Below are 15,759 nucleotides of genomic sequence, written 5' to 3' on the forward strand. Positions count from 1 at the left end.
TCACAAAGAAAGTTTTGACTAGAAGAAAATATTTGGCTCTAATTTTGCACATGCCTATAGCATTTTTTTATTTTTCTAGGTAGTCGCTGAGAAAGAAATGGAAGCAAATTCCTGTTTGACAAGGGCATGATTAAAGGCTACAGGATGCCAGAGTTCACCAATTGCCTCTGCTATGTTCCCACTGTCTGAAGAAAGAGACAAAAAATAATATGAATTTTATTTTAAATGAACTTTTAAAAGCTAATCATGGAAAATAGAGTCTACGAAACTCATAAGTGATTTGCATTTCTCTCTGTGTAACCTGACAGGGTTTTAACTCTGCCTAGCCTGGAACTTGCTATAGAGATCGGGCTGGCCTCAAACTCACACTTAGAGAGATCCACCCGCTCCTGCCTCTGTCCCCTGAGCGCAGTGGCTAAATCGTCTGTCCTAATGTATAACACAAAATCGGTGTTTTGTTAGCACAGACCAGCCCCGTTTTTGGAACCCTGTTGTGTTTTCAATCCCAAGCACTCTCCACAGTGAGTCAGGTTTGGCTCTTCAGAAAGCTAGTTGGATGGTTCGCACCATACACCAGAGGGCGCCTCAGGCTTTCTTGAGAATTTAAGGCTTAGCCGCTCAGAATTTAGGCTTAGCTGCTCAGAACCCGCCAAGCTTCGGTCTCCATGGCAACACTGAATGCCTGGTACACAGACCCAGTCTAATCAGAAGACTAGCCAGTGTAGAGTGTAACCTCGGTCCAGCATATTGACTAGTGGTATCCTCCTCGTCCTTCCATGGCCCTGAAAAAGAAACTTAATGTTTTATGGTCTTTAGCTCTATATTTGGTAGCCAGCAGATTGCCCAACGTATTCGGAAAAGTTCCTCAGGTGCCAGTTATCACGGATCCGAAATTTATAACTGCGTTCGTCGACATCCACAACGAATTGCGAAGGAAGGTCCAGCCCCCAGCATCCGATATGAATCAAGTGGTAAGAAAGAACCGGGGTGCTGTTCAGAGCACCAAGTTTAAACAGGGGAGGGAGATGAAACACGGCTTAGCGATCCAGAACTCGTTTTAACATGTTTGTAGATGCATTTTTTCAGAGAAAAAAAGAAGAATCACCCTTGAGTCCTTTTATAACCCTGATGAGGAAGTTAATTGCTTTAACCTCAGGGACCACTGTGAGTGGAATGTGGAAATCATGGTCTATCTGGATAGGTAAGATGCAGAGATTCCCCTGTTTTGGAAAACAGTATATTTCAGCTCCATCAGTCCTTGAGAATGGCCAGTTGGGGTAAGACATCATGGGTTATTTACAAATCATGCTCTTAATGTCTGGACAAAGCATCAGAGATCATCGGTGAGACCCAAAGCACTCGTGGCCTGACAGCCTAGAGAGTCGGAGCGCTGATTTAATGTTTAAGGATTGTGTTTGTGTATCCTCCTGGAATTTGCTCCTGTGCTCTAAAGGGGTATCCTTCTGGGAGGTGTTAATGATCTGTCGAAAAGTTTACTACTTCAGGCATAAAAGGCTTGGGATACACTTTAGAGAACAATTATCACATGTTGAGGGCCTGAATGTGACATTACTTTGAGGTGGGAGGCGGTTGCCAAGGTTGGTGACACTGGCTAGCCTCCCTGAGACAAAAAGATTGCAAGAAGTTGAGTTGAGGACTTTGGTATTGCAGTGCCACAACTGCCCTATTTTCTTACATTTCTGGAGGTACCTAGTCTTTAGGGAGGCCACTTTGATGAGGTGGGGTTGGTGAGGTGGGGCTGGGGGAGGCAGGGTTGAGGAGGCAGGCCTAGGCAAGCCCTGGGCTTTGCCCTAAGCACTTCCTGTTAAATAATTTCTTATTGCTTCTTGATCACTACGAAGAAGTTCCTGATGTTTGCCTCATGAGAGGCCCAGAAACATGGTGCCAAGTCCCAAACCCTCTGAAATGGTGTTTCAAAGTAACTTCTTCTTTAAGCTGTTTCTTTGAGGTATTTAGTTGTAAATAAGAAAGCAACTAAGACAACAAATAACAACAAAAAATTTCTTTTACTAAAGAGCAAAAATTAACTTATCTGTAAGCAAATATGTACTATTCAATTGAATTTTTTTATTTTTTCAGGTTTGGGATAAGTCACTGGCAAAACTGGCCAAAACATGGACCAGAGAGTGCAAATTTGCCCATAATCCCTGTGCTTCAAAACGATATGGATGTCTTCAGGATTTTGACTTTATTGGAGAAAATATATATTTGGGTGCACTAAATACCGAGCCAGAAGATGTTGTTCGTAATTGGTATAATGAAAGTAAAGATTATAATTTTGATCAGAATACCTGTTCTAACACATGTGGCCATTACACACAGGTACATACTTGGCAAGTTTTAATTAGTTGTCTTGTTCATTTTAGTTACAAGACAATCTTTTTAGTATTTTATTTTACATCCATAAAAAAATAGACATCCATTTTATTGGGGATTCCATGTACTGAGTATAGCTTTTCCAGTTCTTTGAGAATGTGCCTCTGCTGACATTGTTACTTTCAAGAAATCTACTGTGATGTCTTGTTTTGGCTTTTCCCCACCTATGGTTTCTTTTATGTCTTGATCAACTTTACATAAGGTACATAAGGTACCTTGGTATTCCCACATTCCTTGTGCTATAGAATCTTGAGCTTACCACACTCACTCTATAGATTAAAATACATTTGGAAAACATGCCTAGCTGTTTCTCACGGTAGTTCACTCTTCCTAGTTGCCTGCTACCAGTATGGGAAGTATGTTTGAATCATGACAGTTTGATGTCTCTATTACATTTATGGTATTTTTTTCCTCTGTGATCAATTTGAAAACTTTAATACTGTGTCTTTAGCCCATAATCATTTCTTCTTCGTGCTAATGTCCCACTATTTTGATTTAGTTTACTTCTTTTTTCTTTTTGAAATTAAAGTATGATTACATCACATTCCCCTATCCCTTTCTTCCCTCCAGCACGTCTTCTATGCCCATGCTTGCTGGCTTCACAGTTACAGCTCCATTTCTTTCATTGTTGTAACATATGTGTAGACAAGTAAGTGTTCCTAAATACATAAATACAACGTGCTCAGTCTGCACAATGTTACGTATATGATTTCAGGGCTGACCACTTGGTATTAGATAACCAATTTGGTTCCTTCCCTGGGTAAGATGATTTCTACCCTCCTGGCATTCCTTAGGTATCTACAGATCTTTGTTTAGACTTGAAGCCCAGTAAGAGTCCTCCACTTCCTTGTTAGCAAGTCTATTGGTATCTTCTTTCTTCAGGTCTTGTTTATGGATCCATGCTGATAGAACTTAATTGGTATGGCTTATACTCCTTCTTCCATTATGATCCCTGAATCTTACATAAAGGAATTGTATTATAAATCCATCAGCTGGGGTTGGGCAACATAAAGTTTTAGGCTCGTATAAATGAATGCTTGGTCCCTAGTAATAGGTTTCTCCTCCACTATGAGGTAATTATAGGCCTGATCAGACTAGGTTAAAAGTAAATAACCCTTTGCGGGGAGGAGTCACTAGTCTCAGAGAACTGGGCCAGAGAAGTCATCGTGCAGACAGGAAGACAGAGAGAAAGGGATCATAGAGTAACAGCAGGGCAGAGGAGAGAGAATGCAGAGAGTTCCTAGAGTGGGTGGGGTGGAGGCGCCTTTGTCTGCAGCACACATCTGGTACACCTGGCAGTGACAGACAATGACAGACAATGACATAAATAGCTGATAGGTTCCTGAGAGTGGGCCAGTGGGAAAGCTGTACAGTTAACACCTAGTTGACTTTGGGGAGAAGGTTTAAGAAATATGTTCTTGTTGAAGGAGATATGTTACTGAGGGTGGACTTTGAAGTTTCAAAAGCCCACGCCAAGCCAACTTCGCTCTTCACCTGCTGTTTGTGGATAAGACTGAACCTCTAAGGTATTGCTCCAGTTCCATACCTGCCAGCCTGCTGCCTTACTTACTCCGTGGTGTGATGAGCCTAGACTCATTATCTGAAACTGTGAGCAGACCCCCAATCCAATGCTTTGTTTTCTAACTTGCTTTGGTCATGCTGCCTCTTCACAGCAACTGAAAAGTAACTGAGATATCTAAATGTCTGTTGTTGTTGTTGTTGTTGTTGTTTGACTGTCCCATATTCACACATTCAGAAAGGCCCATTTTGTTTGTTTCTAAAGAGAGAGGCATAGAGCTATTCATTCCCTTCATACAGCTCCTTCTGAGTGTGCTCCATATGTTCTGTGGTGTTGTGTTTCCATTTTCATTTAGTTCCGGGGCATTCTTTATTTCTTTCTTGATTTCTTCTTTCATCTGTTTGTGGACTCATTTAATATCCATGAGCTGGTGTACATGCTAGCAATTTACTTGTTGTCAATTCTAAGGTTTATTGCATTGTTGTTCAGATAGGATACATAGTTATTTCAGTCTTTCTGAATTTGTGAAGATTTGTATCCTGAGATATCATCTGTTTTACAGAAGCTTCCATGTGCTGTAGAGTAGTATTCCTCAGTACTTGGGTGGAATTTTCTATAGATATCTGCTAATCCCATTTCATGTATAATGACATCATTTAATTCTAATGTTTGCTTAATTTTTTTTTGTTCAGATGACTTGTCTATTGAAGAAAGTGGGTTATTGAAATAACCTACTGTTGATGAATTGATGATAAGTTTTTCTTTAATTCCAGAGGTATATTTTTTTTATGAATTGGACACCAGAGCTTAGTGCACAAATGTTTAAAATAGTATGGATTTCTTGATTAGTTGACTTGACCCTTTAATTAGAATGAAGCGTTCCTCTTTATCTCTTCTGATTAGTTTTCCTATGTAATCTATTGTGTTGGACAGTAGGATAGTGAATACTGCTTGTCTCCTGGTCCTGTAATTGGAGTCCTTTTGTCTATTCTTTTCCTCTACAATGTTGCCTAATTTTAAAGCTTGGATACGTTACTAGTAAACAGATTTTGTTTCTTGATCCATTCAGTCAGTCTTTGTGTTTTTATTGAGGAATTGAGGCCACTAATATGTGATGTTATTATTGAAATGTATGGGTTAATTGTGGTTTCTGGGTTGTTGATTTTTAGTGATATTATTTGTGTTCTCAGAGGTACTCTGTGTTTCAGTAATACAGCTTTTTTTTTTTTTTTTCAAGACAGGGTTTCTCTGTGTAGTCCTGGCTGTCCTGGAACTTACTCCGTAGACCAGGCTGGCCTCGAACTCAGAAATCCACCTGCCTCTGCCTCCCAAGTGCTGGGATTACAGGCGTGTGCCACCACGCCCGGCAGTAATACAGCTTTAATTGTGCCTTTCTAAAGTCCTTTCCCTATGCTCAGCCCCGCTTCAACTCAAATGTTGCTTCTGATCTTTCCTTTAGGTTTTATCTGTTGGTTATAATATTTTTAAAGGCTTTTTATATCATGGAAAGGTTTCTTTTTCTTTCAACTAGAGCAGATAGGTTTTGTGGGTACATAAGTCTAGGCTAGTAGGCATGGTCTTTTAAGACAAGGAAGCATTGCTCCCGGCTCGTCCGGCCTTTAAATTTTCCGTAGGGGGGGGAAAAGCTGTTTTTCCAATGGGTTTTTGTTTGGGTGTATCTTCTGTTTTTCTCTTCCAGAACTCAACAGTCTCTTTGTTCTGTATACTTGGTGTTTTATCTATGATATGCCGTGGAAAGTTTCTTTTCAGGTTTTGTCTGTGTGGTAACTTGTGTACTTCTCATGTCTGTGTTGGTGTGTCTTTCCTTAGTCTGGGGAAATTTTCATCTCTGACCTTGTTGAAGATTTGTTCTACTGACCCAAGATTGCTCATCCTTCTCTATTCCTATCATGCAAAGGTTTAGTCTTTTCATGGTGTCCCATACCTCCTGTGTATTCTCTTCCTATGTTTTTTCTAATTTGTTGTCTTTTTTGTTCATTGTTTTCTAGATACTTTATCTTTCAGTCATAACATTCTATGTTCTATTTGATTTGTTCTAATTGTATTGTATTGTATTGCATTGCATTGCATTGTATTGTATTGCATTGCATTGCATTGCATTGTATTGCATTGTATTTTATTGCACTGCATTGCATTGCATAGTTTTGTATTTGCTAAGCCCACCGTCATTTCAGCTTGAGATTGCTTCAGTGCCTCTCCTTATTGTACAAGTGGCGCTCTCTGTGCTTCTTATAACTGTATGTGTATGTCCTACCTTAATTTGGAGACATTTTCTTCTATGATCTCATTGAAGATCTGTTCTATGGCATTAAGACTGTCAAGTCCTGGATCACCTTTGTCATCTCCATCAGACTTATATTTGCATTTTCTTTGGCATCACTTGAGGGTTTGTGCTCTTCAAGTTCATTCCCTTTATGTTCATAGAGCTGTTTCTCTGTTTCTTTAAACTCCTTGAGTTCTTTGATAAAGTTCATTCTTATCCTTTAAAGTTCTATGTTCAGGAGTTCATATAGGTGATTCTCATTGGCAAACCTTTCCATGGGACAGGTAGATTTGGAGAGAAGGGAGTTACTGCCTTAATCTTTTTATATAGTATTTCTGTGATGAGATCTGTGCATGAAGACCTCTTTTGTTAGTTCTGTGCCTGATGTGGGCAGAAAAAAAAGTAGAGACAGAGTACAACAGGTTGGGCCTCACCTCGGATGTCTCTGGTAGAATGAGGGCAGATAGATATACACAGGTGCATGAGAGGGAGGACCAGGCTGATTAACCCTACAGGTCCCTGGAGCAAGATGTGGAGCATCTGACTAAGTGCAGAGATTAGAATATGGTAACAGAGGAGACTGTAGGTTAGGAGCACCTGGTGCTTGTCCTGGTCAGAGCATCCACGCCCTAGGGTAGCCAGATTAGCTTCATGCACTAGATGTGGGACTTGGGCTAGATCTGGGGAGTTCAGAAGAGTGTATAGAAAGGAGTATCATTCAGACTCAACCACCTAGAACAGAGAGAGAAAAGAATGTAAAAGCTCGGGCTGGAGAGATGGCTCAGCGGTTAAGAGCACTGATTGCTCTCCCAAAGGTCCTGAGTTCAAATCCCAGAAACCACATGGTGGCTCACAACCATCCGTAATGAGATCTGATGCCCTCTCCTGGTGCATCTGAAGACAGCTACAGTGTACTCGCTTAAATAAATAAATCTTAAAAAAAAATAGATATACAATTTAAAAAAAAAAAAAAGAATGTAAAAGCTCTGACTAGGTGGAACAATTGGGATTGATTTATTTTCAGCCTTAAATACTAAAATTCACATTTCTAGACGTTTGTTTCTTTGAACTCTTATGTTTTGGAAAACATCTCACTTTCATGGCTGTTCTAGAGCTCACTCTCTGGGTGAGGATGGCCTCAAGATCACAGAAATCCATCTGTATCCACCTCCCAAGTGCTGAGACAAAAGGAACACGTCACCATAGAGGGCCATCTTACCATGTTGGAAACCTAGTACATCTGATCTCATAATCTGCTTTAGAATCATTTAAAGCTGAGGAGGACTCATTCCTCTGGTGTTTTTATGATTGTTTCATTTGTCATTGTTTTCACTGCAGAGGATTGGTTCCGGCCTGCATCGTGTCTCATTGTTGTGTTTTTAATCATGTTTTATCAGTGCCATTATAAATGTGGTTTATTAATATTGTGATGTACTAGAGTTTTTGTAAACCTTGAATACTAATACTGCAAATACTAATACCTAACTCCTATACTATATTATTTCATCATCCATTCTATAAAGTAAAAAGAGGTTATTTTAATCAATCTAATTCACCGCATTCTAGTCCTCTGAGGTGTGTGTATGTGGGGGGGGGGGTATCTTGTAGGATATCCTATCTATTTGTTTTTCAATTTTTATTATTTTATTCATTCCCACCCCTCTTGATCCCACCTCCCACAGTTCCTCATCCCATTCCTCCTCCCCATTGCCTCTGAGAGGTACTCCTCCTTGTAGCGATGGGTTTGAACTCCACTGCTCCGTGCTCCCAGCAGATGGAACACGCGCACCCACCCAGGAGCTGCCTTTGGATCCTTGAATGAAAGACATATAACATTAGTTAGTTTTTAAATGCCTTGGCTACCTCAAAGACAGGGCACTCCTAAATCTTTCCGTTACCCCAGGATCAACTGGGGAAGTGGCCAGTGACTACTTACCCAAAATCTCACATGGCTGATTGGCCTTCTCTCCAGTCCCTCCTGAATCCATTCTTCTTCCCTGAGTCCCAAGAATCCTCCAGCTCCTCCCCTTGAATCCTGGCCTCTGGAACTCTAAAGGGCCCGCCCTGTCTCCATTTGCCTAGCCATTGGCCTCTGGCATTTTTATTGATTGATCAAAGACCACCTGGGGACAAAGACCTTTAGCATTTGGACACTCGGATTCCCAATTGAATCATTGCATTAAACCAATCTCTAACCGTCCCTCCCCAATCATGCCTCCCCCTTCCCTGGGCCTCAAGCCTCTTGAGGATTAGGCATATCTTCTCCCTATGGCCTGACCAGGCAGATCTCTCTTATATTTGTGCCAGGAACCTCAGACTGACCCACATGTGCGCCTGGTTGGTGGCTCAGTCTCTGGGAGCTCCCTGGGGTCTGGGTAAGTTGAGACTGCTGGTCTTCTTATGGGGTTGCTCTTCCCTTCAGCCTCTTCCCCTATTTCAACCATAGGGGTCCCCAACTTCAATTCAATGGTTGGGTGTCAGCATCTGTGTCTGTCTGAGTCAGCTGCTGGAAGGTAGGGCCTCTCAAGGGTCAGCCATGCCAGACTCCCATCTCTAAGCACATCACAGCACCAGTAATAGTGTCAGGCCTTGGTGTCCTCCCACTGATAGACCAAAAGTTGGGCTAGTCATTGGGTTGCCTTTCCTTCAGCCTCTTCTCCATCTTTTTCCCTGTAGTTCTTTTAGGCAGGAACTGCTCTGGGTCAGACATGTTGACTGTGTGTTAGTAATCCTGTCCCTCTGCTTGTGGCCCTGTCTATCTACTGGAGGTGGGCTCCTTAAGTTCCCTCTCACCAATGTTGGGCATTTTGGCTAAGGTCACTCGCATTGAGCCCTTAGAGTCTCTCAGTTGCCCAGGAACTTGAAAACACTATTTCTTATACTTTTCCTTATTTTTGTCACTGCATATAGATATATACATCTGTCCTAGTTCCTACGTTTTATGAGAAATAGAAATCCATTTGACTAAGCCTTCCTCTTAGACATGTTACAGAGGCTGCTAAAGCAATAGGAAGAGCTATTTTGCTTGACCAAACACACCCATCTATCTAAATTGAATTAACATTTTTAGTGTCTTAAAATTATTTTGTTATTTTATGCCATTTACTTAATTTTGTCTTTGCCAATTCCCCTTTGTATCAGCAGGGTGGAGCACAGTGGCTGGTACTTATCTGATGCTCAGTAGTTGCTCTTTTTATAATATAGGCCCATAAATATCTTGAATAGTGAGTAGTCTTATCAACAACATGTCGAGCAAATATATTTTATTAGAGATTGTGTGAAGAAGAAAACTTTCAGTTTCCAGGTTTTCAGGACAGCGGGGAGGTTTTTTTTTTTTTTGTTTGTTTGTTTTTTGTTTTTTTTGTTTGTTTGTTTGTTTTTGTTTTTATGTCTTCATGGTTTTCAGGGCATCAGAGTCGATGTTCTTGGTAAAGAATATAGTTTGTTTCTAGCTAGGAAGATTGGGAGACTAGGATCCAATGTCAGCTGTCCTGATAACAAGAAAGACCTACACCCAACTGTCTGAAGCAGAGTCTTTGTGTTTTATCCTGTTGTCATGAAAGGAGAACACATTCTCAAATATCTTTCATATTAAAACTATGATGTCAATCATGGGCAGCTATTCACGACTGGCACATAAACTCAAATGGAATAACAACGTGGAACCTGGAAGTCTACTTCTCCACCAAATGGCTCTCTGACAAAAGATATTAAATAACTGGGAATTAAGTCATCCTTCTTGCTAGTACAACTATATAATGTTATTTATTTACCAATGTTTGTTTGCTTCGGAATGGGTTAACGATATGTTGCATGTGTCATCTACTTATTTCTTGTTGAAGTTGCACTCATGTAAGTATCCATTTTAGACCTAGCCCATGCCATGAGAGGAACACACTTTGAAGCTATACACTGTCACGATACTTTCACCATTCTCAATCCTAAAAATATCACAATTTAAATAAAATAAGCAGGGCCAAGGATGTGGATTACTACTTAAGAGCACTTTGATATGCAGGCATAAGGACTGGAATCGAATCCCCGGAACCCATGTAAAAACTCTGGGAATGGCCATGCATGACCAAACCCATACATGACCCCAGCAAGGGCAAGCAAAGAAGGAAGCATAGGAGAGACAGGAAGATGCCTGGGGCTCTCTGGACATACAGCCTTAAGATAGTTTAATGAGAGACTTTGTTTCCAGAGAACATGACAGACAACAAGCAAGCGAGAACCTGGCATCCAGTTCTTGCTTCCATGCTTGCAGAAGCACATGCATCTGCACATGTGCACGAGCAAATGGCTCACATGCCACACACCCAAGCACATGGAACAAACACTAAAATTTTAGGGTACAGATATTTATAAACCGGATCTGAAATATTCCTCATACGCCTATACGCTTGCAGCTGTCCTGTTTAGTAACTTTATAACATTCAAAATGAAAGGATCCTTCAATAATTAACCTAATTTTATTTTTACTAAATGAGAGACTGAGACTAACTCTGCCACTCTGACCTGGATATGTGGTGAGAAGCGATGCTCATGTCTCAGTCCCCAGCTCACCATGCCTGTTTCTGAACTGTGCTGTCTCTCAGGCAGCCAAAGAGCCATTCAAATATGTTCAGCAAAGTGATGAATTATAGCTGTGCTTCAGCCCCTCGAAAAAGTGATCTGTATCTCCATTTGTAAAATAGTTTAATTTGTTTTGTTGATGGAATCATAAAGTTTAAAAACTTTAAAAACTTTAAAAATTTGACTCTGTCTGGTCACATTTTTTTTCTTAGATTATTTCATTTCCAAGAGGGATAAATAAAATATCCCCCTCTCTTTTCATTTGGAGAATAGGAAAACAATTACATTCTACCATTGAGTCGAGGGACTTGAAATATTCAACACATCTTTAGCAGCTCTTTCTTGTGGTTAATTTTCCATACAACATTTCTACTTTTGAAATTGGTTTTCCTTGTACATCAAAAAATTCTAAATGTCACAATTCTTACTGTTGACCATATAAATGTCACATACCTATGTTCTGATTGATAAAGGTATGAATATTTTTAAAGCTGCAAACTTAAAGCAGCACCAGTGCAATCAGTTTAGCAACACTTTTTTTTCCTAAGAGCAAAGTAAATTATTATTTTTAATGTAAGTTTGAGCTTCATGTTTCTTGTAGTATGACCATGGAGAGAATTAGAATGTTTTCTAGGTTATCTAGAAGAACTTGTGATTTTGTTAACAATGTATTATACTATGATTGACTTAATAATAAGTTATCCTTTCTGTTTATGATAATTATTTCTTAAGAAAAACCATTCAGCCATTATGAAAGCAGCCTTAACAAATTAAAACAATGTGTTAGATGTTAGAAAAATACAGTAAATATATATATGCATATAGGTAGTATAATTAAGATTATACATAGTCTCATAACTTATTGTTTGTATGGATTGTTTATTATGTTACTTTTTCAATTCCTTTTCTTATAGGTAGTTTGGGGCAAAACATTTAAAATTGGTTGTGCAGTTTCAAATTGTCCTAATCTCTTGGGAGCTACCGCTGGGCTATTTGCATGTAATTATGTACCTGCGTAAGTTAATTTCCTTTTTAAAAATATTCTAAGTTGAAATAACTGCTGTTAACAAATATTTACAAAGCTGGATGTGGTAGAGCACACCTTTAATTCCAGCCTTCAGGAGGCAAAGTTATTGGAGCTCTGTGAGTTCAGGACCAGCAACGGCTCGATAATGAGTTCCAGGACAGCCGGTGCTCCATAGAGAGACCCTGTCTCACAACAAAACAACAACAACCTGGATGTTTACAAAAACAGAATCTTATGTTAGACCCTAAAGTATCTTTGATGTTTTCTCCCTCTGCAAAATTAATTTTAAAGGTGAAAATGGGATGAGGCTAGAGATCTGTGTAACTGAGAAGCCTTTCTTCCCCTGAACTGTTTCAACATGAGGCTAGAAATGATGGAAAAGGCTTGGTCAGTAAACTGTCTTAAAACACTCCTGATAAGGGTCTAGGGAAGGCTAGTGTGATAGATTGTCTGAAAAAAACATAAGAGTCTGAGGAGCCTATTTTGGCTATACTGACAGCACAAGGGTCACAAGTGTTAACCATCTCCATTCCCAGACTTCTGGGTAGACCAATTGTACATGCCCTGCTCCTCCCTTAAAAAGACAACACTGGGTTTACCACTCCTAGTTTCCTTAATTACTTATCTGTGAACCCAAGAACCTCTCTGCCTCCTATAATCCACCTAAGAGACTTGGGGGAGGGACACATTAAGCCTAAAGTAAACAGAATTAGTTAAATAAATAAAGCAAATAAAATAACAAAAGAGAGAGAGAGAGAGAGAGAGAGAGAGAGAGAGAGAGAGAGAGAGAGAGAGAGAGAGAGAGAGAAAATCAGCAAAAAGCCAAAGATTTCTCAAACTGCTCTCAGTGGAAGAAAAAGAAAGACATCAACAATGTTCAGAAATTAGCACTATATTTTTTACATATAACATAATGAAAATAATACAATCATGTCCACAAATGTAGTGGCTTGGGTTAAATGGCCAAGTTCCTTAAAAGATACATATTACACAGGGGAAAAAAAGGAAAGCTGTAGAACACTATACCTTAGGACAGGCATAAAAATTCCAAACAAAATTTATCAGTTGAATAAGATATAAAAGCATAATACCTGAAAAGAAGTTTCCTACTATAAAAGGCTGATTTAAACATTCTGAAATAATGAATTTATTCACTTACGTTGATCACCATGAAATGAGAATCACATGACCATTTCAATAGATTCAGAGAAAAATACTCACTCCTGGTTGTTAAAAATAAGTTCATTCTCAGCCCTAAACAGGATGTCTCCATCAAGTCCCTCCCCTCGGGGCTCAAGGAAGCCCCTAGAAAGAGAAGGCAGAAAGAGTCTAAGAGCCAGAGGAGGTAGAGGACACCAAAGCAGCAGGGCTTTCTCAATCGATAGGAGTAAAGTCGAACCTCATGTGAATTCACAGAGACTGAGGAAGCATGCCCAGCACCTGTGTGGGTCTGCACCACTTAGGGTCCCAGAAAGAAGTGTCCTTCAAAGAAGTGGACACACACACTCATCCCTAACCCAGGACAAGTGACTTAGTTTCATGCAATTTTGTTGGGTTCTTTGTCCTATCCTGGTGTGTTAGTTTTTGCTTGGTTTTATTTTTATTGAATTTTATTATTATCCCTTAGAAGCCTGTTTGTTGTCTAATAAGAGTGGAAAGGTTGTGGATCCAGGTGGAAGGGGAGGTGGGAAGAGTTGAGGGAGGGAAATAAGGAAATAAAGGGGGGCGGGTCAATAAATTAAAGGGGACCAGTAAAATTTAGGGGGTGGTAAGTTCTAGGTCACAAAGAAAGAGATCACCACTCTAAATGAAATGTCTGGACAAGGTAAGCTTACACTTAAGTGAGAGAGGGTGTTGAAAAAGGAACACAAAGAAAGGACTGCATTTGGTTTTTCTTTGAAGTCAGAAAAACCTGATTGGTTGGTCTTAAAAGAATTAGTGCATAAGAAACGAAGGAGGAGAGGCAAGGAGGTTTGTCCTCCCAAAGGAAAGGGGTCACCGCATCCTGTTATTAGATCCCTGAAATATAACAGATGCCTCTGTAAGAAAGCTTTTACTGCATGTTGGGAAAGTTAAAATATTTGCATAACTACTGCGAAGTGGAAGAGATACAACTTTCAACTTCTTGTTATAAACACAAGTTTTAGACAAAAGACTCATATTTAATATATCAAACACCCCACTTACGAAAGATGGCTCAGCAGTCAAGGTCTCAGACCACTCTTGCCAAGGACCTGAGTTTGAGTCCCAGAACCAACATCTTCTAGAACAGAGGTTCTCAACCTTTCTAATTCCTCAACTCTTTGATATAATTACTCATGTTGTGATAACCCCCCCAATCATAAAACCATCTTGTTGCTACTTCATAACTATAATTTTGCTACTGCTAAGAATCAAAATGTGAATATCTGATGTGCAGGATATCTGACATGTGAGATTGTGGAGTAATGACCCACAGGTTACGAACCACTGAAATGGGTGGGGGGATCCTATATGTCTGGAAACCTATATTCACATGCATAGCACACATACACACGCAAAATTTTTTTAAAAAAGCAACTCAGCAAATTCAAAATAAAAGGAAATATCTTACCTTATAAAGGGCACCTATAAAAACTAATAGTGAACATTATAGCTAGTATCATAAATCTCTTTTTGTAAAGTACTATATGGTGAACATGTTGAGTTTTACATGCTATAAATACGCCGTCACATGTAGATCTTTGTTTTTATGTTTTCAGTAACCCCTTATTTTCAGCTCATAGACTGTACAGAAGAGTCTTGAGCCATATTTAACTTGTTGAGTGCTGGAATAGAAAGACTAAAAATGGCAATTAGAGCCTAAAAACAAATCCCCGCATAAAGGGAAAATGGAGCCCCACTCCCCCACTCCTATACAAAGAACTGCAGCAGCTAACAACCTCTGAGAAATGTCATCGACCCCCCCCCCCCCGGGATGAGTCCCATAAATGGGTGCTCAGTCCTGAAATCGTGAGCACAGACGTGTAAGCAATTCCAAATGAACAGAGCAGGTTCTCCTTTATCCTGTGTGTGCATTGAGAGAGCAGGGGGTTGGGACATGGAGGAAGGATGGGGAAGGGGGAAAATGATGTATATTCTTTATTTTCCATTATCATTATTATTTGGGTTTTTTTTTTTTTGAAACAAGGTCTCATCATGTGTCGGTTGTTGGCCCAAAACTCTTTCCATAGACTGAACTATCCTTTAACTCACAGAGATCCACTTGTCTCCACCTCTCTGCCTCCTAAGTGTTGGGATTACAAGTTTGTACAGTCACCCTACAGTCTAATTTTTAAAAAATTTTAAGAATTAAATAAAAATAAATAAATTTTAAATGAAAAATGAATCAAAGAAATAATATAAAATAAAATTTAGAATCTAAAAAGAAAAGTTTTACTGGTTTCTTAGTATATAGGAAATAAGTCTTCTATTAAAAAGCAGGCTCTGCTGTTTTCTTTTTAACATTCATGACTTAGTGGAAGACAGAAAAGCTTGCATAGAGATTGATAAATTTAACATAGCCACATTGGTTAATAAGTGTTTCCTGTTTTGGCAGAGGAAATATGTTAGGCTTAAGACCTTACACGAAAGGAGATCCCTGCTCTATGTGCGGAGAAAGCAAGTGTGTGGATAATCTGTGCCGTAAGTAAAAGAGAAAACATATTATAGACAGTAAGGATTGCATAATTTCACTATGTTTCTACATGTGGTCCTTCTTGCTCTTCATTTCTAGATGACTCGATTGCATCTATCAGAACAGAAAGCATTTACCACAAATTATTAAATATGTTTAGTTGAGATAATTCCTTTCCTTCCCTCATAGTTCCCCTGTCAAGTAAGTGGACAAAAATTAAACACAACTGTGATCTAATTTGCTGATGTCCTAAAGATAGCTGTTGCTTAGAATGTTTATTTGCATAGGCTTAACCCTTGTCA

General features: G+C 39.5%; 1 protein-coding gene across 1 annotated transcript; it reads left to right on the forward strand.

Annotated features, from left to right (window-relative positions):
* The first annotated feature begins 776 nt into the window (after positions 1-776).
* Glipr1l1 (GLIPR1 like 1) lies at positions 777-15,473 on the forward strand. The gene is made up of 4 exons (XM_052166033.1): positions 777-971; positions 2,101-2,343; positions 11,690-11,790; positions 15,380-15,473. The coding sequence occupies exons 1-4, from the start codon at positions 777-779 to the stop codon at positions 15,471-15,473; spliced, it is 633 nt and encodes a 210-aa protein (XP_052021993.1).
* The last annotated feature ends 286 nt before the right edge of the window (positions 15,474-15,759 follow it).

This window comes from Apodemus sylvaticus, chromosome 20, assembly GCF_947179515.1.
Source record: "Apodemus sylvaticus chromosome 20, mApoSyl1.1, whole genome shotgun sequence".
NCBI lineage: Eukaryota > Metazoa > Chordata > Mammalia > Rodentia > Muridae > Apodemus > Apodemus sylvaticus.